Raw genomic sequence first — 27,390 nt, 5'->3', positions numbered from 1 at the left:
GGGCATGTCATCCCCATTTCCGGGTTTTGTTTGGTGACCATTAGTGTTTATCTTAATAATCACAGCTAATCTCAGGGACTGGATAGGGTAGGTTCTATGCACAGGAGCCATGTACTGTATCTCTGTTAATGAGGTATTAGGATTGGTCAATCAGATATCTCTTTGCTTCAGTTGAAATCACATTCATTTATTACATCTAGTGGGAACTGAAAGGATCTGACTAGAAGATGATACTTTAAGTCTTGATCAATCTTCAGTTTACTGCCTTAATTGTGGATAGGCACCCAGGGCTAAACTAAGTTTTCTAAATTGCAGGAGCAAATAGGGTGAAACAAGATTTAATTTGCTTTAAAAAAATAAAACACCATCATGTAGAGAAAAAGAGCAGAGCTGCTATTTTTTTTCTCTGTTTTTTCTGCATTTTCAAGGACTGTATTGAACTTCTGGCATTGCAGATCACAGAGAATGAACAGCCTAGCAATTGTGTGATTATACTGTATGTGAACACGATTAAGCATGTATTATCATGTACCTTTTGGCACAGTCAATGACAAATCAATTTATTTTCAGTCTGGGCAACTTTACTGTGAAATCAGCTTTTTTAATCTAGTTATGTGAATCAGCTATATGGATTTGGTGCACATACAGTAGATAAAACACATTCTGAGGTAAAGTACTGTATACAGGCCTATACCCAAAAAAGGTTTTTGATTGATTGAGTGTGCTTACATTGTTGTTAATACTTATATTGATGATATATATTGATGATTTCCTTATTGCATCAATTAATTAAATACACTGGCCTTGCAGGAAACCTTATATCATATAAATCCTTCTTAATCAGCTAAATATTCCAGTTCAAAGCATAAGATTTTTATTTTTAGAAATGTATCCTTCTCTCAACATGAAGGTAATGATCTGTGCAGGTTTTAAGCATACAGTCATATAAATGTCTCTTTTTGTATGCAGAACAAATGCAATGCTCCTAAAAGCATATTTATAGGGGTCCTTCAGTCTTATTGTACTGCACCTTTCATTCCAATCTGAAGCCCTGAGAATGGATCTACAGCGGTAGTCTAGCATTTCATTATAGGGTCAGTTATACAATTAACTGTATTCAGTGGTGAATAAGGGACAGTCCCTGAGGTGGAAACTGTTATTGAACTGTTATCTGCAGTTATATTAGTTCAAACAAAAGTTAACACTTAACACACTGTATCACATTCTCTTTCAGGATTAAATTTATGGAATTTATTCATAAAACTTTTGTGACACATGCTTATGACCTTTTTTAAAAAGACGAGAAGCCTTTGTATTTTTTAGAGAACATAATGAAAATATTTTGACTTATTTTAATAAGTTGATGAAACATCCATGGTATATCACACTTCTCAATTTCTTGGTGGTGTTTTTTTTTTTCTCAAGGGAAAAAAAAAACCCTAATGGTAAATCGGCATGACAGTGAAATAAATGTGTACAAATTTGTAAGATAAAGATTTCCCCAAAATTAGCTACAGCTGTTCTCCCCAATTCATGTCCTGGAGAGCTGTTGTGCCTGCAGGTTTTCAGTTCATCTAGGCTTTTTTTAGGTACTGCTGCTTTAAAGAGACTTGGAAAACCTGCAGACACACCTTCCCTCCAAGAACAGAACTAGGGACCTCTGACCTACAGCATACACAACAAAATTTCATCATCAATAAATTAAATACAGATTTTTAAATGTTACACTGAAATAATCTTTTCCAGATGATGTAGTAGAATGCCATAATTTTTAAGTGTAATTTGTACATCTGGCAGCCTGATGTATTCTATGTCATTACACTGGAGTTACCAAATTTCAAATCATCTGCTAATGTGTCTCATACAACTATGGAGAAACAATTAGAAAATACGTAAAAAATCAACAACATTCTGTCTTCTGTTTTATGGCATTCTGTTACACCAAACTCACCTAAATTAGTCAGCATGGCAAATTAAAGTGAGAGACAGTTTAGTTGTCTTAATGTTTTTTCGAATGTTTGACATATACCGTATATTGTATACTTCATACAAATTAATAAATATAAAATAGTGCTCTATCATGAGTATCTATCCACCAAGAAGAGATCTGAATGAGTCCAATTACCTGCTCCATTATGCAAAGAGGTCCAGTTAATTGACATGGTGACAAGCACAGTGGCTGTCCCCAGATAATGATTCAAAACATTATATCTCAGTGCTCTGAATAGGACAACTTTCTGTTGCTCTCAAGAGAGTTTTGGTAGGTATTCTACTGTATTTGCTTCAAATATTGAATAAAAGGGACTGGCTTTCAGGAGTGACTGGAAACACTGGAAAATTGGGCACTGGATCTTAGATATTTGACAGTAGCATTAACTTTGTAACTTTGTAGCTTATTCTTATTCGATTTCAGAAGTTAAGCAATGCTAGACCTCCTCAGCACTAGTATGGGAGACCTCTATGGAAAAAAATGTGCTGCAAGTGGTCTACTTGGCACTAGCCTCTCTGGACTAAAATTGTCCAGCCATTTTTAAAGAAATGTTGTGATCTGTTGTGTATTGGGGCCCTGGGCATGATGATTGCAGTATGTCACCCAGTCATTGCCTCAGTGGTTTTATACTCTACAGGGTTAAAATCTACATTTTTAAAAGTTAAATTTAGAACTACATATATATATATAAATTTCTACATATACATTATGTAGAAATTGCAAACTTTAATGGTAGGAAGCATTAAACACCTTAAAAATTTCTTACAGATGAGTCTTCAGAAGAATTATGATACGGAAGAAATATTAATGCAAGGTTTATGTCTAATCAAAGTTGCATTAAAAAAGAACATACCCCTCACTAGGTAAGTAGTGTAAAGCAAGAAGAGTAAGAAATCTCACACATCTTAAATTAAGAGATACATTTTGTTTAATTGTAAGGCTGTTAGTCTCAAACAAATATCATGTTTACAAAATAACAATCTTTCCAATAGGCATGTATTTGTTTAAAAGATTCTCAAAAGTGATCCCTTGCCATGTACAAAGAACCATAACAAGATTATGTGCTGAAACAAGTAGATGAGCATCTTATGACCATGGAAACATTAGCTTTGGGGTAACATAGAGCAGCAATAGGAGCTCTGAACTCATATCAGGAAGGTGATGTGTTCGAGTCCCTGCTATACAATATACAGTGTTGTAAAAAAGTGTTTGCCCCCTTCCTGATTTCTTATTTTTTTGCATGTTTGTCACACTGAAATGTTTCAGGTCATCAAACCAATTGAAATATTAGACAAAGATAACACAAGTAAACACAAAATTCAGTTTTTAAATGAAGGTTTTTATTATTAAGGGAAAAAAAAATCCAAACCTACATGGCCCTGTGTGAAAAAGTGATTGCCCCCCCCCTGTTAAAACATAAATCAACTGTAGTTTATCACATGTTTGGAAAGCTGAGTTCAATTTCTCTAGCCACACCCAGGTCTGATTACTGCCACACCTGTTCTCAATCAAGAAATCACTTAAATAGGACCTGCCTGACAAAGTGAAGTAGACCAAAAGATCCTCAAAAGCTAGACATCATGCTGCGATCCAAAGAAATTCAGGAACAAATGAGAAACAGAGTAATTGAGATTTATCAGTCTGGAAAAGGTTATAAAGCCATTTCTAAAGCTTTGGGACTCCAGCGAACCACAGTGAGAGCCATTATCCACAAATGGCGAAAACATGGAACAGCGTGAACCTTCCCAGGAGTGGCCGGCCGACCAAAATTACCCCAAGAGTGCAGCGACGACTCATCCAAGAGGTCAGAAAAAAACCCACGACAACATCCAAAGAACTGCAGGCTTCACTTGCCTCAGTTAAGGTCAGTGTTCATGACTCCACCATAAGAAAGAGACTGGGCAAAAATGGCCTGCATGGCAGAGTTCCAAGACGAAAACCACTGCTGAGCAAAAAGAACATAAAGGCTCATCTCAGTTTTGCCAGAAAACATCTTGATGATCCCCAAGACTTTTGGGAAAATACTTTGTGGACTGACGAGACAAAAGTTGAACTTTTTGGAAGGTGTGTGTCCCATTACATCTGGCGTAAAAGTAACACAGCATTTCAGAAAAGGAACATCATACCAACAGTAAAATATGGTGGTGGTAGTGTGATGGTCTGGGGCTGTTTTGCTGCTTCAGGACCTGGAAGACTTGCTGTGGTAAATGGAACCATGAATTCTGCTGTCTACCAAAAAATCCTGAAGGAGAATGTCCGGCCATCTGTTCATGACCTCAAGCTAAAGCGCACTTGGGTTCTGCAGCAGGACAATGATCCAAAACACACCAGCAAGTCCACCTCTGAATGGCTTAAGAAAAACAAAATTAAGACTTTGGAGTGGCTTAGTCAAAGTCCTGACCTGAATCCGATTGAGATGTTGTGGCATGACCTTAAAAAAGCGGTGAAGGCTCGAAAACCCTCCAATGTGGCTGAATTACAACAATTCTGCAAAGATGAGTGGGCCAAAATTCCTCCACAGCGCTGTAAAAGACTCATTGCCATCGCAAACGCTTGATTGCAGTTGTTGCTGCTAAGGGTGGCCCAACCAGTTATTAGGTTTAGGGGGGAATCACTTTTTCACACAGGGCCATGTAGGTTTGGATTTTGTTTTTCCCTTAATAATAAAAACCTTCATTTAAAAACTGCATTTTGTGTTTACTTGTGTTATCTTTGTCTAATGTTTCAGTTTGTTTGATGATCTGAAACATTTCAGTGTGACAAACATGCAAAAAAAAAAGAAATCAGGAAGGGGGCAAACACTTTTTCACACCACTGTATATCTCTAGCTGCTCCAGTTCACGCAGCTGTGAGAATATTCTTACATTTTTTGTACCTACATTAAAACTAAATGATCTGTTGTATGTTTGTTTAAACTTTTTTACATGCATAAGTACTCAACTATAGGCATTTGTCTATATACTTTAAGTGGGTAATTGTATTCTAATGTGGTTAAAAGATATAAGCATTTTGTGTATGCCATTTTCAAACAACCTTTCTTATTTAACAATTTAATGAAAAATGACATGAATTTTGATATTACACTGGCAAGCCTTTTAGAAGTTATTCCTCCATTTTCTCTGACTGTACCTTTTACTTTCTCAGGTGGCAAAATTGAAGTTATTAATTTTGATGAGTATTGTAAGCTTGTCAAACTCATTGATTCCAGACACATTCATCTCCCTGGCTAAAAGAAATTAGCACAGAGAGGTTTAAGTAACTGTGATAGTTTTCCTCTGGTTGGCCTGTTCACCTCTAATATAAAACCTAATTTCTTTCCCTGTGGGCTTAATTTAAGAGCAAGGAAATCAGGCAGGTTATGGGGTGGGAGTAAATCCTTCCCTTTGTGAGCCATTCAAACCAAGTACAGAGAGGCATCTTGGTGAGTGCAAGGCTTTCTCTCTCCACCTCATCAAAATGAAGCAGAGAATGGGTGCTAATCCTGTACAGGAAGACCACATTTTTATTAACATGTGCATGTATACGTGGACCTATGCATTTTGAAGACATAATATGTTTACCTTTAATGTTACAACAAGGCAAACACCAGCCATAGGAAAAGACATTTAATAAAATAACCTTTTTACATCACTAATGTACATCCGAAATTAACATTTTATTTTCCTTTATACCTGTTATTCATTTTTTTAAGAATGGAGTTTTCTTTAAATAGCCCTTTGTACATACAGTACAAGTTTTATTTTATTTAAATCCCTGATGCATTTCATATTGTTTTACATAGAACTCTTCATTTCTCTTAATAGAAAAGCATATTGTAGGGTCCGTTAAAAGGGAAACTGAAATAACTGAAATCCTTTCAAATCAAGTTTTATAAATATTAGGGAAGTTCTGAATGAATAGCCTGTTAGAAGCCAGATCACTGAGCCCTGTTTTGTGTGTAATGAAATGTATGCCTCCCCTTGGAGAATGTGAAGGCAATACATTACATTTGTGCTTTGTGAGGCCAGGAAAAAACACTCCATAATTTATTGTGCAAGATTTTGCTTAGAAATATTCCTTTTTTTTCATCACATTCAACAGGTGTGTATGCTATACCATTACCAATGGGTACAGAAGAGCAGGTCATTCACAACAATATTGATGTTTTATTTACATGCAACATGCAGTGCAGTACTGGCTCTTCTGAGATTTCCTCAGAAGCTGCTGACCAGGAGTCATGGTCAATATACTTTTTTTCTGTGGAAAAGCAGTTGAGGACAGTTCCATGGGACCTCTGGTTGGACATACAGTACAGTACGTAATCCCCCGTCCTAGTTTATCTTTGCAGGTGCTATTCATTAATGTATCCACAATTGCCAAAACCTTTAGTTACACTTAACTCTTACAGCACAAGCTTAAACACAGAATGAAATACAGGATAATCATCACCACACATTACAGAATCTCAATTTTTCATTCCGCTTAGATATAGAATGCTAATGAGAAAGACGGGTATAATGCTCCTCCTTTAAACCATCTTGGGCCAGTTTTCCTGTTCAGCACTAGTTATATTTTTCTTTATTTTGCGGATGGATATTGGTTTAAGAATGATATGGGGCTGCGGATGCAGACTTGGTTGCCTAAGCGCTTTATGAATATAGTGCTGCATTGAGGCTGCTTGCGCTTCACTCTGGTTCATATCTGTGGTAGGCAGCGGGTGAACAAGCGAGAGGGGGAGAGAGAGAGAAACAGACGAGCGAGTGTCTCGGTTTCTTGTACAGTACACACAACTCGCTACTAACAGGAAGCTGTCCATCAGCCAAACCTGCTGAAAATGATTCTCATCCTGATCAATTTCCTCGGATTGCTCATCTCCGGCAGTCAAGGTAGGACAGAATATTACCTGGCAAGATGGGGAATAAGTTGCTAACTGCCTTTTTTTTTAATTCCCCAGTTTAAAAAAAAATCCGTCTTGGTTCAAAGTGCGATGTGTTGTTAAGATGAACTAGCTAAAGAGGGAGAGTGAGAGAGGCGGATTAAGACTGCAGTGTTTTGTAGTTGGAGCACGTCCTAATGGAAAAAATAAAAATAAGGGTATTGTTTTGGAGGAATTGGCAATCAAATAGGGTTCGTGGACAGGCGTGTGTTCTGACCTCTTTTTCATCCTATAGTGCTGTTTCCCCAAAAGTGCGATTCTTGAGCAGGAAGAGAATCCTGGAATCTTGGGTTTCGATTAATATCTTGCAAGTTGTAAACTGGCACAATGTCGATGGAATGTGTGCAACCAGTATATGTTTCACAGAGCATAAGTGAGTTTATCATACCAATATTGTGGGGATAGAAAGGAGTTGAACAGATGTTTTGAGATTTGATGTCTAGAGTGCTACAGAATAAGCGAAACAACGGTTCTTTCTAGCAGACATCAGCGCACCCAAACCGTAAACCCAGTGTTCACACTTCACATTTATTTGGTAAGGTAACTTATGTGTAGTTTTTAGTGTCACTGCTCAGTTTAGGGGTCTTCTCTGGGCTTGTGCGCGGTAGATTTAGCTTTAAATTAATATATTGACAATGTGCAGTGATATGTTATTTCAATAACACATTGGGGGGTGTTACTGTTTGATTCATTACATCAGTACCAGATTAATTCAAAGGTAAAATAAAATTTGGGATTCCCTTTTAGAAGAATAATTCATTTTGAAATCAAACAGATGGATAGGGAGGTTGGCTGGTATTAAGACAAACTGATAAATTCGCAGACTTGCAGCCACTGTCCCACGCAGACGCGTTCCTCGGAAAAGCTAGCAGGTTCAATGAAGACATTATTTGCCTTCCAAAGCCTGCAACCTGAAAGTTGCTCATCTGTGCTAGCGGCTGCAAAAACCTCAAAGCCAGTGTGAGAAAAAGAGAGGGAGAAGGACAAATGTCTTGTCAAATACGGTTCTTAATAAAGGACGGCAGGTGGGGGTAGAGCGCTACACATAGATCTGAGAAAGTGGGAGTTGAATCAAAGACCATTCATCACTAGGGCAGGTACTGTGCACGGAACGCTCCACCACATGCTCTTTCTCCTTATGCTTTTAGCCCCGTTTGAGCCCAGAAATACAGCAATAACCCTCTAGTCATTTACTCGGTTGTTGTCAGCTAACACTACAGTACAGCGCACAAAATTCACTAGCTGCGTTATGTGGTCATTTTTAAATCAAGCTAATTAATATGCTCATATTTTTGGTCGGCTGATTTCTGCCCTGGAAAACAAGGGTTAGGTATAAATGACTTCGAAATTTGTGACCTTTTTTTGAAGATGAGATACACAGCTACCAAGGTCCGGTGTCGGTGGTTAAAATAAACATTTATTTAAAAATAAGTAAAAAGCATTCTACTCTTCCATTACTCCTGCTTTTGATTGGGTTGCTGTTATGGTAAAGTGCTTATGTTTTCTTCAAGTGAAGCCAGAGACCCCCAGGGCAAACTGTCAAGTTTATGGCTGACTGCTGAGAAAATGGTGACCTGATTAGTACAGTGAACACACAACCAGAAACTAGTACGGTCATTATTATTAAACTTTCTACATGTCGCTGTCATTTTTCATGTGTGCGAATTGCCAGATGGAATTATTACAGCGTTTTGTCTGTAAAACTGAAATAATTTTAAAATATATTTTCCCTCTTTTATCTGGTTTCCCTGTTTTTGCGTGTTCTCAGAACCTTCTCATTAATCGCCAAAAAAAAAATCGCTCGATCAGCCCAGCGCTAAGTTTTTACTTGTGATGAAAAGTACAAAAATACGCTCTCCCTTTAATTACCACAAGTTTCATAGGCCCAAGCTGATTCATCATTATCTATTCGCCATACTTCAATGACGAGGTTTAGTTGGGGCTTCTTGTGAGTTATCTAAGAAAATGGGAGTGAAAGTACTGTAATGCTTGTTTTTACCTCAGTTCTATAGGTTTGTTGTGTAACATAGTAAAATATATAGACCTGCACAGTATAGTATTCTTAATGTTTATTATTTTTTAGAGGTAACAATACTTTTTATGCCGTTATATATAAATATTGAAGGAAGTGTTAACCTCTTATTTTGCTGTATCAAAAGCATTGTCTGGAGGAATAATATTGTAACGCAACGGGGGTTCAGGCAGGCGCCCTTACCGCATTAGGTCGGCCCCCCACCGTCGGGGGCTCGAACCCGGGACTCCTGCGTCACTCAACAGGGACCCAGCCCAGTGAGCCAAAGAGAGATCTCTGTACAGCTTAGTAGCTGTAGTCCTGCTATCACAGGGAAGGGCGGACCGCTCTGGTAAGCCGGCTCTTACACACCCTGATGGCCGTATGCGTTACACTCTCCCCCGCTTAACTCGCCTTCCCCGGTGAAGGGCTATCCCATCCCGCTTCGGACACCAATGTAACGCAGCAGGGGATCAGTCAGGCGCCCTTGCCGCATTAGGTCGGCCCCACAACGTCAGGGGCTCGAACCCGGGACTCCCGCGTCACTCAACAGGGACCCAGCCCGGTGAGCTAAAGAGAGATCTCTCCCCGGCTACCACCCCCAGCATGCCCAGCGGTACTACGAGCGCCTAGGGGCGCTTCCTCCTCACCACCAGGCGAGGGCGTTACACTATGATTAATTTGATTTCATTGTTTGTGTTTCACAACCATTTTTCACTGAATATAGCAAAGTGTATCTATGTTTTTAAACTTAAATTTAGAATATGGAATTCTCCAGATGAAACAATTGGGAATCCTGAAAAACTAGATAGGCACAGATGGCTCAGTTATAATACTGACTGTTGCAGGCACGACTTGTGTTTGGAGTAGGACGAATACATTGGTATATATTTGCTAGGATTCCAAGATGCAGAACTAAACAGTAATATGAATGTACTTATACAGAAGAAAATTAGAAAAGAATAATTGGTGGAAAATTCCTTATATTACTTTTAGTGCTATCCAACCACAGCATTGCAAAATAAAAAAGTGCAAATCATAAATATCTCATCAAATGTGAAAATGCATTAACTCATGCTGTAGTTGTGTCCCTTCATTTTCAGTATTTCATGTCAATCAAACAGCTTTTCCAGGTTGATTCATTAATGTCATAAAGAAAGGCAAAAATGTGATTTCATTTAATGTGAAGTGTAAGGTTCCAATATGTTTAATAAATCAAGTGAGACTTGTCTATCAGAATGAAATTTCCTTCAAATCAAATTCACTTTCTTTCTTGACAGCAAGCTTTATTGAGTGTTTATTTTAACATTTTTAAATGTGAAAGGTTTCATGGGAAAATCATGATCAATAAACCCAAGTCAATTTGAAAAAAACCTGATCCCTCATCTCAAGGTGACAGTGAGCAAACTTTGGTTTCTCTTCGGATACAGGAATATGTTTTGGACGGAAGGTGTTATTAAACCATGACATTTTTTCAAAGGTTGCTTTTACAGCAGGTGACTATTATTTATGTGTTAGCTTTATAAAGTCATACGGGTCACAATTGAGACCCTTCATATTCCATTCTTTCATTATCCGTAGGGTGTTAGTCTTTATTCTATGGTCTGGGCTTCTTTGAATATGGTAAAAAGGCTGGTTAATGACGGATAAAACTTTGAAGATAAAACTCTGAAGTCAGTAATGTAGTTTCTCAAATGCAACAAGTACAGTACATCTACCTTCACTTTTGTTATATTGATGTTTGATATTTTGTATTTATATGCACTCCACATAAAAGTAAAAAAATGTGATGTTTATTTGAATAACTATTAAAATATTAAATTGGAACAATAAATAACCACCTAACAACTGCAAATAATGTACCAAACAGTGTACTAATAGGGATTCTCTGCTGGAGAGATGCAAGATCACCCTCAACAGTAAAACCTTTTATGTACTTTGGACAATCAGGACCAAGGCCAGTGAAGTACAGTAGGTAGGTGACAATGAATTCTTTAATATTTGCCAGTTCAACAGAGAGTTTTAGGGCTTCAGCACACAGCTGAGATGAAGGAGCCTCAAGAATTCATAAAGATAATACATTTTATTACACAGGCATAAAATGTGGAAGATCATTGTGTCTGCAGGGTTTCAAAGCACCAGCATATGAAGAGCTGGGAGAAGTTAGTAAATTGTTTGTTAATAGCTGAACCGGAATTATAACCTGCAGACACATGAGTCCCACAGGACATGAATAAGACAACCCATGTTTAGGAAAAAGCAAAGTCTAACTACACTATGGTAACAGTAAAGCAGACATAAACAATGTGTTACACTCTGTGACAAAGGCAGCTGTGGATAATTCAACACATTCTCCCACAGCAGAAAACTCTTAGGAAGCCTCCTTGTATACAGTATCTGAAGAAAATGAACAATCAGGATTTTAACACAGAGAATATGACAACTTTATAAACACTTTCCATTAGAAGAACTCAGAGTGTATTGTAGTGCCACGCGGGGTGCTTTAGCATGCGCATGGAAGATGGGCTGAGTACAGCGCCTGGGGGCTGGACTACGGGACTGTATATAGTAGGGTGGAGGCTGGGAGACAGCCCCTTCCCTTCGTGTCTCTGTGTCAGTGAAGGTGTAGCGCTGTAACCCCTGTTCTTGTGTGTGTACCTTTCCCGGTTCAAGTTCAAGTTCAAGTTAATAAATGTCTTCAACCCTATGCCCTGATTCCCATGCCTGCTCTATTCCGTACCAAAACCCGGATTCGTTACAGTATGAACAATGAGAAAACATTACAAATGAGCTTGTGAGGTTCCTGCTAGCTCATTCACCAGCAGTATATTTACACCAATTCTTCAACAGGTGCAATGTGGTAAGGTGTCTTGGTCCATGAAGATCTCTCAAAATCTCTCACTGCCCATGCTTCTTCTTGTGATTTGCTTTACACAGAACCATATCATACTGAGTGGAAAACATAGATTCATGTAAGGTGTAGACAATTTTTTTCAATTTGTATTTTTATAGTCTAATCAATTTTAAAGTAACAAATGTGTAGAGATTAAATTAAGCATTTAAAGCAATTTATTTGATGTAGATAACTGTGACAGGCACATAGCATCTGAAATACTTGAAGTGGAACATTTCAAACACAAAATGTTCTGCAGGAACACCATAATCCTCGATACAAATTGGTAGCAATTACATTTTACTCATTTTGTAGACGTTCCAAAGTCATCAAGAGAAAGAGTGAGCGAAAAAAAAAAGTTTCCAAAGAAATGGGAATACAGTTAATCATCTTTTTTCAGCTCAGTGGGGGTAAAACTGTATTTCATGCCAAGCTAAAACCTTGTCATGTGGACTGATTTAGTGGGATTATTCACCAATGAAGTTACCTTTAAGCACAAAATAGATTAAATGCATGCAATTAAAAAAAAATGTTTTTTTTCTCAGTATATTGCTATAGTGCTCAAGATTTCAGTCTGCTGAAAAAAAAACAGACTTTATGATACTGAGATAACTTGCATGGTAACAAGAGATAATAACCTAACATGGAACTAACAAAACTGCATTCAGTGCAGAATAAGGCAAACAGCTTGTAGAGATTAACTGGAGCAAAGCAGCAGTCCCAGATAATATCTAAGGCTATCTGGATTGGTGATCTTCAGAGAAAGTGATAATGGCTACAGAATTAGAACCTTGTATGTGGTTCATTGTGACATGCAGAATGGGTGTCTCATTACAGGCTTCCTGATTTTGTCTCTGAACACTGCAGGAAGTGTCTTGTATAATATCTGAGCTTTTAAATCAAAGTCTTAAACCACGGAGCTTGTTTCTCCCTGAAGGTAAGTTAGCAGTGTACAGAAAACTAATTCTCAAGCAGGCAAGCTTAAAGTGCTTATAGCTGGGTTTGTGTTATAGAACAATTTACAGTTTCATAGAGGAAATGGAATTACCCTTTTTTTTTCTCTTGAGGTTCTGTACAAGTCGTTAGTATCTCTTTGGAATGCAGGAGAACTGTGCAAGAGCAACAGTTTTATGACCTGGAGAAGAACAGAAGATCAATAGATATAGTCTGGCATGCAAAGATAGGGGAGTTGGCATTCCTGTTGCCATAGTGAATAAAAAACACATTCTCAGGAATATCCAACAGAAATTCAAATATTTCACAGAAACTCAGTGAGAAATACTAGAGTGATCATAAATGTTTGATGAATGCTGTGACAGTGTGTAGTGGGAGGTAAAAAGTCAACGCCCCGAGTGAGGGGACGGAAGCACCGGTGTGAGGCCAGCAAGGACAAAAATAATACAAAAAGAGTGAAAAAACTAACAAAAAGGCAAAAAGAAAGAGTACTGCTGTGCTGCGTTACCATCAGGCTGGGCTTACCCTATTTAACGGGGTCCAGCCTGGGAAAAAACAGCCGCTAGCACAGCGGTGACCAGACTAGACTTACCCTATTTAGCAGGGTCCAGTCTGGTGAGCAGGGCATGTATGGGAATAAAAAAACAAGAACAGAGTGCATAACAAAAATGTGTGTGTATGTATAAGAAAAAGAAAACCTTACATGGTTACTGTCACGCCCTCTGCAGCCAGAGGGCGCTCCTTCTCTGTCCTGTCCCTAGTTTCCGGTCTGCTGTCCTTCCTGTCCCTCTCTTTCCCTTGGGCTATATATTTCCGGGTCTTGCACTCTGTCCTGGCTCAGCATTGATGTTTGGATGTCCTGAGACCCGCCTAGCACCAGGGCGCCCCACGTCCGCTCCCTGAGGGCATAGGTTTCTATACGGCATTCCTGAACTCTTTGCACTAATGAGCCCGGGCCTTTTTCCCGTCTCGCCGCTACGCATATGGGTCTTTTTCCGCTCTCCTGCTCCCCATGGTTAGTCCCTTTGGACGTCCGTGACAGTTACAATGCCCTGTGGGACTGTCGGTGTAAACTGCCACCTTCCGGGGGTGGCCCTGCTTGTCGGAGGGTGTCCAGTGTTCCTTTATAGGACCTGCCCAACTGGGGCTCAGCAGCTGTAAGCCAAAACAGCTGGGACTACAAAGGCGAGGCGTCGCCCTTCTGCCAGGGCTCTGCCTCCACACTGGACACGCCCCCGCGTAATACCACGATGCCATCCATATAATGCCTTTTATGTGGTCAAAAGTTTATTTGGGGGAGGAGCAATAATCAAAATAATGATATACAAACCAGTACAGAATAATGAAATGGCAAAGAAAAACAAACCTGCTATCATGCCCCACACACCTTATTCCCAAAACCGGGTATTGGCTCAAAAAGAAAATATGTAGATTATATAGCTATTTAAGTGCAGTTTTTCTAGAGAGACAGAGAATACTTAAGGTCAACAAAGAATTCAGAGACTAATTTGCAATCGAGCGCAATATTGTTCTCCTGAATCAAGACATAAATGTAGAAGAGTGCAAACAATATCTCAGCACTGTACCATACGGCTTAACTCAAACTGTATCGTGTGTAGCATACAATTTCATTGTTACAGGGAATCATTTGTTGATAATTTTTTTCCTGCAATGAAATTGATTGTGTCTTTTGATTAATTGAATAAAACATACAGTTGAAAATCAAATAATGCACTCATGGAAGTCCACAGAGAAAATCAATTTTAGTAATGGCATCTAAGAATGGCCTGCTGAATAATTATAATAAGACCTTTCAAAATATAGTTATATTTTATAATTGCAATTGTAATGGCAGAAACAGCTTCACAGGTGCTCTTGCCAGGTTAAAAAAATGTTTTCTAAAGCCTGTTCATATTTGGTTTGATACTAAAGAGCAGTACTTGAGGAAGGGCTACTAAACAAAATGTTTTTCTGCCTTACAAAATATTGGGCTTCTACAACATGCAGTACACTATTCCCTTAAAGCTTGTCTTGTAAAACATAACGACATGTCTGAGACGTTGGTGTTTGGCCTATGGGGTTCAGTCTTTTTTTTCCACTTCATTGACCCTTTGCTAGAACAATTTACCTCTAAAACACAAAGCCTTTCTCTAGAGCTGTCATCTGCTGACAGTTTAAACTCAGCAATATTGACTTTGGCTTCTAATGAATAATCTGGGTGAATTATAGAGGTGTTAAAACAAACTGTAGCATTGTCAGATATACTCTACTGTTCTTATGTAGAGCATGCATCTGATTACTTAAAAGCTGGTATAATTTTATAAATTATTTTAGCTTTATACTGTATGGTGGCATGGTGCAATGGTTAGGGTTATTTTGCCTCACAGTGCTGGGACCCTGGGTTCAATGCCTGGAGTGATATCTGTGTGGAGTCTGTATGGTTGTACCATGTTCCTGTGGGTCTCCACTTTCCTTCCACAGTTCAAGACATAATGATAGGTTTATTGGCTTCTGGGAAAATTGTCTCTAGTGTGAGTGTGTGCATGTCTGTGTCTCTTCTGTGATGAGCTGGCAGCCTGTCAATGGTGTATCCCGACTTGCACCCGTTGTTGCTCAGTTAGGCACTGACCAGCCACCCTCTATATCAATAGAGGATAGAGGTTAGAAGATAGATGAGAGGATTTAAGCTTTATGGATTTTAAGCATTGAAACATTAGTAAATATGCAGTTAAGAAAAGTACACATTTTAATTATAACATTTGAGGTGCAGAGTATTGATTACTGTTGGCTTTTCATAGTGTTTCTTGGCCAAACCTGCCCCCATCACAGTTCTTCATAAGAAGTTTGTGAGTCATTTTCAGAGCAAGAGTAAAAAGGCATTTCTCATTTAACAACACCACAGAGCACATCTCATTTCCTGATGTGTTTTCATGAACTTATTCTTGAAAACAGAAATATTTCACAGGTCTCACAGCTAGCATCAGTTAAGGGACAATACAAATAAATAATTCTTGTTTTTGAGCAAATTTGGTTACTTCAGTGGCTAAGGGCTCAGTAGTGTAGTGCTTATTTCCTTGTAAGCGGTGTACTTATGTAAATGTAAATGGATGCGCACTGTGCGTTATTTGGGCTTATTTTACTGGAGCACATTTGATAAGCATGCTACTGAAACAGTTGGGTTTTTGTGATTGTGTTATGTACTGTTGTATAGCACAATACCAAGAGTTAAAATACAAATGGGTTTGCACACCCCTCTTCTTCAGTTTTTCATTATGGAAATAAGACCAGGATCATATTGAGATCTAATAGTTCCTAAAAGGAGCTATTAAAAAATAAAAAGTACAATTTTAATTAGTTATTTGACCCATAGGTCTTCTTGGGGAACCTTATGATACACTGAGTAGCAGCAGCCATTATGCATCTGCTCACTGTCTTATAGTACAATTTTTTTTCTCCTTAACAGCCATGATGGAGCAAAAACAGGCCCAATTACTAATATTTACAGGAAAAAAAGAAAAATAAAGTTTGTCCTTAAGTTATGCTAAAATGTTTATTTCAGAAGGGTTTGGCGAAGCTTCCAATGGAATTTTATCATAAAATGTTTAATATGTGTAAAAGATGTCTGTTATTATAGGATATGCCAATATTTATGTCTTCTTTACAGGGTGCATGGAAAACTATCATCTGCTTTTGAATGCAATGTCTATTATAGTATCCTCAAACCAAAATGTCAAAATACTGTGTTAGAGCCATTGAACCAGGGAAAGTAATGAAGCAGGAAAGCACACATGCTGCTTAAGGAAGCATGAGCAAATCACACCCTGTAGACATAAGTCCAGTCCTAAAAAAGCTATCCAGTTTGATTGGCTAGTGTTCAAGCATTATTCAGTACATTACACAGTTTCTATGGAGTGTTGCAGATGTTCCTTGGTTTAGTTTTACCACCTCTGCATTCACTACTGTTATCTGAATTTTTTCTTTAAGCAATTGCAGATTGAATTGTGGGATTCTTTCTCAAATCCATTCCCCATAACATCTGAACTACAACTTACTAGGATCCATGAGTGATCAGTGTACTTTAGAAGAAAACAATATGCAATATACTGTACAGTACATACTGAATATTCTTTCAATATACAGATAAAGAGCCACAGTTAATATTGCAACTGTTTAATATTACAAGACAGGAATGGGTACATACGTTCCCTGAGGCCAATTTTCCTGAAGGACCTACACATAATTTCCTATTAACTTATAAACTGGTGATTTTACTTGTTATGCTATATATAAATATGTAGATCTATTAAATACTTAATTATTATAACAAAACACAGAGGAGCCTACACCCTGAAGCACTACCCATTTAAAACCCCTATAAGAAAAATGTACTGCCACAATACAAGCATATGTCAGGATCCCCATTCTAAGTAGTCATTTTATGTTTATGTTGGAGCTGCCCATTTACCACAGTTTGGGATCTAATGTCATCTGAAGGCATTATTTCACACTAGAGCTTGTGATCACTTCTAGGCTTGTGTTGAAAGTTATTTCACAGACACTGCTAGGATTTATCATGATCTAACCATCAATTTACCTACTGTTATCTCTACTACAAGTTGCACAATATATACAGTATATATAATGTATAATAGAGGAATCAGTGGGTAACAGTTCAGTCACAGTTTGGCCTTGCACTGGGGTGCCCAGGTTTGTATTTTATATATACAGTATATACATTTCTGAAGCCAGAAAAAAGATTAGTCACTACCTACTGTACTCATACTAATAGAATACATAAAAACATGTAGTATAAAAAATCTAAAAGTAATGTTGCTTGCTATAGGATTTTCACAAATGTAATTATAAAACTACTGATCTGAATACACACGTTGTCACGCCCTCTGGCTGCAGAGGGCGCTCCTTCTCTGTCCTGTCTCTTGTTTCCGGTGCTTTGCTGTCCTTCCGGTGTTTCTCTCTCTCTGGGGCTATATATTTCCGGGTCTTACACTCTGCCCTGGCTCAGCATTGACGTTCGGATGTCTTGAGACCCGCCTAGCACCAGGTCGCCCCACGTCAGCTGCCTGAGGGCATTGGTTTCTATACGGCACTCCTGAACTCTTTGCACTAATGAGCTTGGGCCTTTCTCCGCGTCTTGCCGCTACGCATAGGGTCTTTTTTGCTCCCCTGCTCTCCACCGTTCGTCCCATTTTTCAGACACCCGTGACACATGTTTGTTTAACCTTGTTAATAATATAGTAGAAAAACATTTAAATGGAAGTTTATAATGAATATCTGCACATTTAATGATATTTTCACTTACTGAATCATGCAGAGAGTTAGAAAACCTTGAATGAAATCTTCTTTTTAAATTAGAAAGGTATCCCAGGTCTTTATGTACATGACATTGATGCTGCTTGCTAATGTGACATCTCTTTTGTGAACTCAAGTACTTCAGCTTTCAGCATGTGCTGAGAAACAGTATTGCACTCTTCATATACAACGATGAACAGTTCTTCATGTCATATTGGCAAAGGCATACTGAAATGAAAACTAAAGTCGCCCATCCAAGGATGCAGAAATGGAGACAGGAACTAGAAAGAGCATCCTGATGCACTGGGGTGTTCAGAAGTGTTTAGAAAGTGATACTTCTTGTGTCAATTCCCTTAAAGAAGTGCCGATCACCAATATGCAAAAGCACACTCATATAATAGCACATGCAATAGAGTAATATATTGAATTGTTAAAATTTACATTTAAAGATTAAAATTGATGTAAATTATTTATGATTTGTCCAATTCTTGCCATATTTACTATTATGGAAAATGTCTGTAATTGAGTTATGTTAACTCACTTTAAGTTATGTAGCATTGATTTTCACCATAAATGGCAAAAATAGTATGAAGGATAAAACAGCAAATTATACTGTAGGTTAAATATACCTTTTTTAAATGGACCTGTGCAAGTACCTGAAAAACAGCACAGAGATTGGCTATATTCTTCTGGAAGCCTACTTGCGTTCCTGGTGTGGACTGATATTTACTCGCAGACTAAAATGGGAATTAAGATTCTTGTAATACACTCTGGTATCACTCACCTGAATCCATAAACCAAAGTTTGTGAATCACAAATTCTTAATCACTTTAATAGCTGTTCAAAGGTCCCTGCAATGTAACATGATCTCCACTGCTTTCTTTCCTCCTTAATTGAGCTCTGGTTCACAGTCACCCTTTCTGTGTCTGGAGAAAGTAACCTGTGTGTCTTGACATGTTCTGTGCACCAGCACAACATGCTTGCCTTATGGGTTTTAATAGGCAACACAGGGACTTTGTGATTCAAAAAGGAATCTCTTCAGAGAAACAAATATAATCCCAAAGTTTCATACCTGCAGAATTTATTCCATTTTGAATACAGAGAAATGGGAGAGAATGGGGTTCTTACTTTAAGAACTTAAGGCCAGCAGTGTGCTGGTGAAAGGATAGAGATTAAAAACGTGTTTATTGTACATCAGCCTTCAGCTTAGTCTTTGGCATTCAGCACAGGAAGTCAAAAACTGTGTGACTTCCTGAAAATAATCCATGAATACTATGGGATTCATTTCATCTGGTTCTTCTTAAACTTAAAGTTTTTTGTTCAATAACCAGAATAAAAATGATAATGTTTTTTAGGGGAGTTTTCCATCTCCACCAAATTATGATGTTTATAACTTTGGTAAATGTTTGCAAATAGGTGGAATTAAAATGTTTATTTTTAAGAATTTAATCTTCAAAACAATTTTAGGACAGTATCAAAAAGGTCCCAAGTTGAAAAATACTAAAACATGTCATTTTCCCATTTCAAATCAGTTCAGTATCTTTACCAAGGAGAGAAATTATCATTTGTCAGAGGATGATTGACTGCAGCAAGTAATTTATGCCACAATACAATAAAAAACAAAATTAGCAGTACTGTATACATTTACTTTGTGTTAGACGTTAAATGTTTCAACATTGTAAAATGAAAGAGAGCTGAGGAAGGTTTCACAGTCTAATTATCATTTGCTTCTCTTTTTAAAGTTTTTCAGCATTTAATTAACCTCTGATTGTGCCTAATAATATGTTTCAAAATATATTTCAGATATATGTCATATTCCCTGTATTCTTCTAATCTTTAATCTGGAGTATTTGCTGTATATAGCAGCAGGTTCTGAGTACCTGGCTAATTAAGGTGTAAGGAACAGAGGTTCCCAGCAGACTTCTCAGCTCTTTAGAGGTTGGAAGCAATATGGTATCTTGTCATGTTCACGCCCCCACAAGGGACTCACAGCCCCTCTTTGTGTCAGGTAAACAGACCCAGATTTAGATGCTTAATGATGCAGTTTCACCATGTTGCCCCATCCTTTTCACCTGCAGATTCACACCTCTGTGTCACAGCAAATCAGCAATCAAGGCAAGGGCTTAATAGAGAGAACAAGTGATCCGCAATCATTTTATCCTCCATCTCCACTCTGCCTGTCCAATAACAGCAACAAAAAAACATCTGTTGTCCTAACAATTCCCTGTTTAAGGTCAGGCTATTTGCCACCATGTATTGAAGAGAGCGTGAGGCCAGCAGGATCTCATTCCAGTCGGTGCTATTAATGATCGAGACATTTCAGCCTCTTTACTCTCCACTTGCACACTGTGTGTCCTGCAAGTGCAAAGCAGCAGCCAGGAGAAATTAGACTCTGATGAAAAACAGTGACTGGATAGAGCATCAGTCAGCAAACTACACTAAACACAAAGACCAAATCAACCTAACTCACATTAAGTCTTATGAATTTCTTTACTCTCTGAGACTAGTCGTTATGTAGACCAGTACATAATGCTTTTGCCATAATAAATATTGTGCAGAAGCAAAGACTGTAGTCTTTGATTTGTGTTGATAGCCTTGAAAATGTTAATTGCCTTTCCTTCAGTCATTCTGTACACTATTTAGTGCTGCTTAACTTTTGATCAGATGATTTTCTTCAGATACTGAAGAGTAACATTATTTCAGTCAATTTGTAAAGAGACTAAAAGGAGGACTCAGGAAGTGGAAGGCTGATTGGGAACAATTTGTTTGAGTTACAGTACATAAAATGTAACTTATAAACTATATTATTCTTAAAAAGATCTGTTTGTTCAATGTTTAAGTTCGCAATTGAATACCTGATAAATGATAATAATATCAGCTACAAGTAAAGATAGTTCAGGTGGGTAGCTTTTCAGCAAAGAATAAACCTACTAAAATTACTTGTTCCTTTACAATTAAAGATGGTGCATTAATATTAATAGCAGCAGTCTAGGGTACCCATTAGTTCATTTTTGACACAATAAATATGAATTGTGAGATATTTTTTGGTTTATGATTAAGGGATTTATGATGACCATTTGTAGGGAAATTTCTACCTGATATATATACTCTGATTTAATTTCCTGACTTGTGGTGTTTTCTGCAAAGCCCTTTATTTCATTAAATGTGATCACACATTCTGCCCTCCAACATTCAGTAACAAGGAAAGTTGTTTTGTACTGAATTATGGCAAACTGAGAGATATATACTTTGTATCTATATTCTAATTAATCTTTGAAATGATCGTTTTAAAACGCAATCTATGAATGTGTGATTTAATAAATTTTGTTTTACTTCCTGTTTTAAAAACTAATATACAGTGGATTTACATTTTCAGTCTGGGATAATTCAGTGTGCACAGTTATATTTTTTTCATGAGAACCGTTAGTATTTGACTGTCAGAACTTAAGACGAAACAGGCTAGCACTATTTGAATTTGCAGATCAAAGAATCCTGCTGCTACTATACAGTAATGACCTCCATGCCTTTATACCTGATGTGAGAAAACCTTACATGGAATTATTTAAACTTAATCTTTTTATGAGAAATCATGGTGTAGTTTTCAGTTTGAATTCAAATGAATTAAAAAACTGTGATATTAGACACATTGGTTCAGAAACTGCTTCCAAAGGTTTTTGCATACAGTACTGTATGTAGGTTTTTTTTATATATTTGAAGGAAATAAATCATTAATGCAAGACATTGGCTTTTTAAAAGTGAACTGCACAATCAGAAGGTAGTTGGGAAACATTACCTTGGTTTTTCACCTCTATTTTTCATCTCTGCCTTGTGAGCTGTCAGTCATGCTAATTGACGGGATATACTGGTGACTGTGAGGGACCTTTGGCTGGAGGGTAAGACAAGAAACCCTACCTGCTGATGGCTGACAATAGAAATAACACAAGCCCATTATAATAAGAGTGACTGCTACTCCAATCAGCAATATTGACTTTATAATGATGTTAACACAGCATGGGTCATTGGAGGTGGACAATGGTAGGATGCTATAGTAAACAACAATAAATAAAACACTGCCTGAATTGATTGCTGCTGCTTCCTCCAGTGGCTTCTGAGAAGCTGGTAAATGCCTAGGAGGCGCTTTACTTAAGAGGGTGGCAGCACAAACTACTCTGCCAATAATTGATTATGCTAGTTTGTAAGGCTGGAAATAAACCAGCAGACTGGATCTCAGCCCTTTCTTCTGTTGTGAAAAGTGTAGTTCAATGTATTCAGTCACTGAAATAAAGTAACTGATCATGCCCAAATAGTATTACTTCACGATAAACATGCTCTTGTTCCTGAAAGACATTTTAGGACATATTTCCATGCAAACTCTAAGCACAGCATAAGTGGAACAGATTATGTTTGCCATTTATACTGATATGATATGAACTCCTTAACATTATGCACTTACTGTATGTCCTATAGTCTGACCAATTAACTTTTTTAATTAGTAAACTGCTTATCATGGAAACTATAATTTCAAATATAAAAATAATTTAAATAAATAATTATTAATTTATCTGGACAATATAGTCTCTTGAATTTGTTACCGATAAACAACTCGATTACATTATTCTGATTTCTGAATGATAAATATCTTTCTCTAATTTTATGGTAACATCTTCACTGGATTTATATTATTTAGAGAGATATTACTTTGCTAAACATTCAATGTAGGCTTTTTGAATAATTATGTTTTTAGTGTAACAATTTGAATTATTTACAGTACTTTCAGACTATGATTCCTATCAGAATACGTGCAGTTTTCAAATCAAAATCACTGTTGATTTTTTCACCATTGCTTTGTACTTCACAGACTAATATGATTATTTTCTCACTATTTTATATTTGTAAATATGATCTTTCTGGTGGAACTATTGCACAATATGGATCAACCCTTTAAAAAGAGATATTCTGAAAGGTGAGATATTTTGCAGGGATTGTCTGCATCCAAAAGTAAAATTCTAATTTTAATGTTGAAAAAGAATTGGACAGAATATTATATTGGGTAATGTAGGAACAAGTAATAGGTTTATTCCATGCTGAAAAAAAGAAGAGAGAAAACACAACATTTCGGCCATGGAGCCTTCTTCAGGTGTGAGAGAGACAAGGCAGTAGGCAAAGGTAATGTAGTGGGAGAACAAAGGCTGGGAGGGAGGAGGGGTGAGAGGCGGGAGCAGGGGACAGAAAGAGAGGCCAATCAAGAGGTGTGAAGAAGGCGCCATGGCCGAAACGTTGTGTTTTCTCTCTTCTTTTTTTCAGCATGGAATAAACCTATTATTTGTTCCTTTGCAGCCTACTCATGCTTACGCAGCTACCCACCTGAACTACTATTGGGTAATATAGTATGGAGGAAAAGGGTCCTTTGGCTCTCTTTGTGTCCCTTGAGTGGCCATTATTCTCTGCTGTGAATGGGTCTGTTATTTTATTATGGAGAGGTTAACGTGTAGCATTTGGTTAAAATTGGTTTCCCAAGAAGGGTTCTCTGAGTCTGTGTTGTTTGTTGATTAGATCAGAATGTGATTTTCTTTGTTTCATTGTATAGATATAGTATCTTTAATCTCAGTCTCCCTTGAATTAGAATTGAAAAAAATATTTGAAAATAAACTGTTTTATTGCACTTATTTGGAAATAAACTTTCTTTCATCTAAGTTTCAAAATCAGAATGGCATGTATCTATACTTGAAAGATATCAGTCTCGTGGTATTCATATTGAATATCCTGGTAGCTTCAGAATGTCATTGCCTTGATCTTGGACTGCTGAGCCTTAAATACAGGTTTAGAAATGTTTGATAAAATAAATTAAGACTCAACAGAAAATAGAGATGTCATTTTTCTAGATCTCCATTATAGTAAAACAAATGGGAAAAACTATAGTAAGGACTTATTAAATAATACAGGCAAGCAGAGGGTATTTGGACTACCCAACACATGTATTTTAATTATTAATTTAATATTTTAAGAATTATTAAGTTGTAAATGTTTCCAGTTGTTCAGTATGCACATCATATTTGATTTTCTTCACACACTCACAGCAACATTATTTTTTTATGTTCTACAGAAGTACAACCTGTTCTCAGTTCTGAATTTATTTGCACTGAAATTCAGTTCATACCCCCTGGTCTATACTGTTATTTTTTTGGTTCTTCTTCCCTGGACTCTCTCCAGCTCTGCAATGTATTTTGTTTCTAGTGGGCTGACCATTATTTAGCACAGAAATACAGATACAGTTGCCCTCTTGCCTTACACAGTTTTAATATTGCATCTATGTGTTATTAATAATTGGGACACTAAGAAAAGCGCCTGGGAAATGTAATAAGTACTTGTTTGACTAAATCTACTATTAAAATAGACTGATTAAAATGTAAAGAACAAGACTGTGAATAAATGACCTTCTATTAAAGTCAATCTGGTTCTAGTTGTATATTGGTTAGTTGTTAGACTGCTGTATTTAACACTGTAGACTATAATTTTGTGTTCTTTCCATACCGTACTGTACATCTATGGTTCTACATGTCTCACAGATATTTTAAAAAATCAGTTCACACCAGTAGTTGCTATTCATGACTGTGATGACTTTTGTTTCTCTGCTGTCCACAAACGTTGGGCACTAATGCAGTGAACAAATGATCTGTCTAATCAAAGGCACATTTCTGTGTGTATGCAGTTATTGACTGGCTCAGAAATGTATAGCCTGGTCCAACAAGTTGGAGCACTAAATAGAGCAGGTCCTTAGGGTGAGTGATGCATCACTTTCAATCTAGGCTGGTGCAGGGGTATTAATCACAATCTTCAGCTCTTCCCTTTTGAATAGAGTGGGTGAGAACAAGATCACACCCTCTTGGGAAAAAATACAATAAAAAATGCTACACTATAATTGGAAACGCTGACTACAAAACAAACGAAGAATGCATTGTATAATTTGCAATGAGAGTAGAGATGGTATTTATTTGCTTACTGATTCCCTATCAAAGGGCTTTGCTTTTTTTGATCGCTCCTTGACATCTCTAAAAAGATAGCGCACTTTTTTTAGAAAATGTTTCAAATAGTCGTTTTTTTCTCTGTTGAAGGCCTCCATAATGAAAAAAGGCTCTGAGTGATAATTAATATATAGTTTAGTTTTAAAGACATCGCATGCATTCAGTTGCTTATAATTATCAAACCATAATGAATTTGTTTTGTGAAGCAAATTTCAAAGTATCTAGGATCTTGATTATCCTATGAGCTAGAATACTAAATAGAGCCCTCTTATTTATAAACATTCTTATGTCCTGTTACTTGTCACATGGTGTTTCCAGTTGTTGCCACTAAGGGGCAATACTCTGTTCTATTAATGCTCGGGATTTTTCCTCTTCAGGTAAGCTGCAGAGCTGTCAGTTGTGTCAGTGTGTGTAGATGACACAGAATAAAGTTTCTCTCCAAGATTATTTTTTCTGTAGTATGAATGAATGAAACAGTATAGTATATGGTTGAATCTGCAAGGTTTAATGTGTTTCACACATTCACAATCTGAATCTGTTCAGAATGGTCTAATTTACAGTACCTGAAAGCTTAATTCTACTAAAGTGCCTATTTTGGAGCTAAGACAATATATGTTTTGGGGGTTAAACAAAAACACATGTAACAAAAAATACCAGAATCTGTAAAGTAAATTTTAATAATCCATTCAATTAGAAAGATAAATTAAGCATTTCTTTGGGTGAAAAAAACAAAAACATATTCTTGACCAATGGAGAAATACTGTATAAGTTTTCTTCCCAAATTGCTGGAAATTCTATGTAAGCATTTTTTTTCCAGTAGTACATAGCTACAGCATCTAAAACAGTACTGTAGTCTAGCACTAAACTCCCCTTGGCCTAACATCAGGTTGCAGAGTTAAGTATACTGTATTTATATATTTAAAGAAGAAACAAAAAGTGCAGAATAGAAATTCAATATAAAACCAAACCTGTTTGTATATTAGCATACATCCTGCAATAATGTTACATTTATTTTAGTGTTTGTGCAGTTTTTTTTTTCATTTGTAATGTGACATAGTGAAAGATGTTGAAGAAGCTGAAGCAGATGTTGAAACATAAAAAAGCCTTTCCACATCTAGCGCATAAAAGACAGAGTGTTCTAACGTTTGCATCAACAGAAACCTTTAAAGTCTCAGACTTGGGTTTTGTCTCATTGCTCAGATATTTAAAATATATTTATAATACACCTGAGCAAAGTGCATTACTCTTTTTATATTTTGCCAGGACCTTATTGCATGGTGAAATGTTTGTGTGTATTACAGGCTTACTAGGATAATAGTACAGCTAAGACAAACTGAATGACCATAAATACAATTATATAAGCAAATCAAGGGATAATTATTGAGATTACTTTTACTTAATAATACTTTAAAAAAGGTGTGTCTAATTCTCTGCTTAAACATTTGTATGTGTTACTTTAATAGCATAGCTGTGTGCAATAAAGGAAAAAGTACCGGTAGTGAAAATATGGCTGCTGGACAATAAGGAATGGAAAAAAAAAATCTCTGAAAAGAGCTTTTCTACTGAAAGGAGCCCACCAGTAAATAGCCCACTTGAAAAGAGGCCATCGGTAAATGTGCCACTGGAAAAGAGCCCATGGATAAATGGCCCACTGGAAAAGAGCCCACCAGTAAATAGCAGATTGGAAAAGAGCCCATCAATTTAATTGTAACAAGACAGAAAATCCACTTCCAACAAGAAGCAAGGATTAAGGTTACATTAATGAATCCATCCCTTTTCTAACCACTTCTTCCAATTCAGGATCATGGGGGCGCCAGAGCCCATCGCAGAAACCAACAGGCACAAGGCAGGGTACAACTTGGATGCGACACCAATCCATCACAGGGTTAACACACAGACACTTACACCTAGGGCCAATTTTCCCAGAAGCCAATTTGCCTACCTATTTATCACTGTGCAGTTACATTAATTTAATGACAGCTCATTATTAACAGTGCAATGAGTAAATTAAATTATATTGAAGTGGATTTTTACCTGCTGGACTATATTCCTGCACTGGTCAGGCATTGACTACTGATGCTGGTAACATAGGTCATAGTAGACAGAGAGTAAGGTGGAAACACAATAAAACTCAGCTGCAGGCACAACCTCTGTGCACTTAACTTTCAATGTTAGGTCTTCAGTCTTCTCTACTAAAAATCTAATAAACCAGGAAGTCTGGTTCCTGGTTTATTCAATTATTTTTAAGGATCAACAACTCTCTATATAATGAAGCCCGTGGAGAGCCTATCTACT

At 37.2% G+C, this 27,390-nt stretch overlaps 1 protein-coding gene across 7 annotated transcripts in view; it reads left to right on the top strand.

Annotated features, from left to right (window-relative positions):
- The first annotated feature begins 6,638 nt into the window (after positions 1-6,638).
- Positions 6,639-27,390, top strand: part of LOC148676410 (neural cell adhesion molecule 2-like) — a 923,711-nt gene continuing 902,959 nt past the window's right edge. For 5 of the 7 annotated variants that reach the window (XM_088607785.1, XM_088607777.1, XM_088607759.1 and 2 more), the window contains exon 1: positions 6,639-6,855. In XM_088607785.1, coding sequence (XP_088463911.1) covers positions 6,804-6,855 — 52 coding nt within the window. In that variant the 5' untranslated portion in view covers positions 6,639-6,803. The remainder of the gene's footprint in view (positions 6,856-27,390) is intronic. The other 2 variants (XM_088607803.1, XM_088607793.1) reach the window with 1 other exon arrangement.

This window comes from Lepisosteus platostomus, chromosome 2, assembly GCF_059453375.1.
Source record: "Lepisosteus platostomus isolate fLepPlt1 chromosome 2, fLepPlt1.hap1, whole genome shotgun sequence".
NCBI classification, from domain to species: Eukaryota; Metazoa; Chordata; class Actinopteri; order Semionotiformes; family Lepisosteidae; genus Lepisosteus; species Lepisosteus platostomus.
The sequence above is the reverse complement of the archived record's forward strand: the minus strand, read 5'-3'. Positions and strand labels throughout refer to the sequence as shown.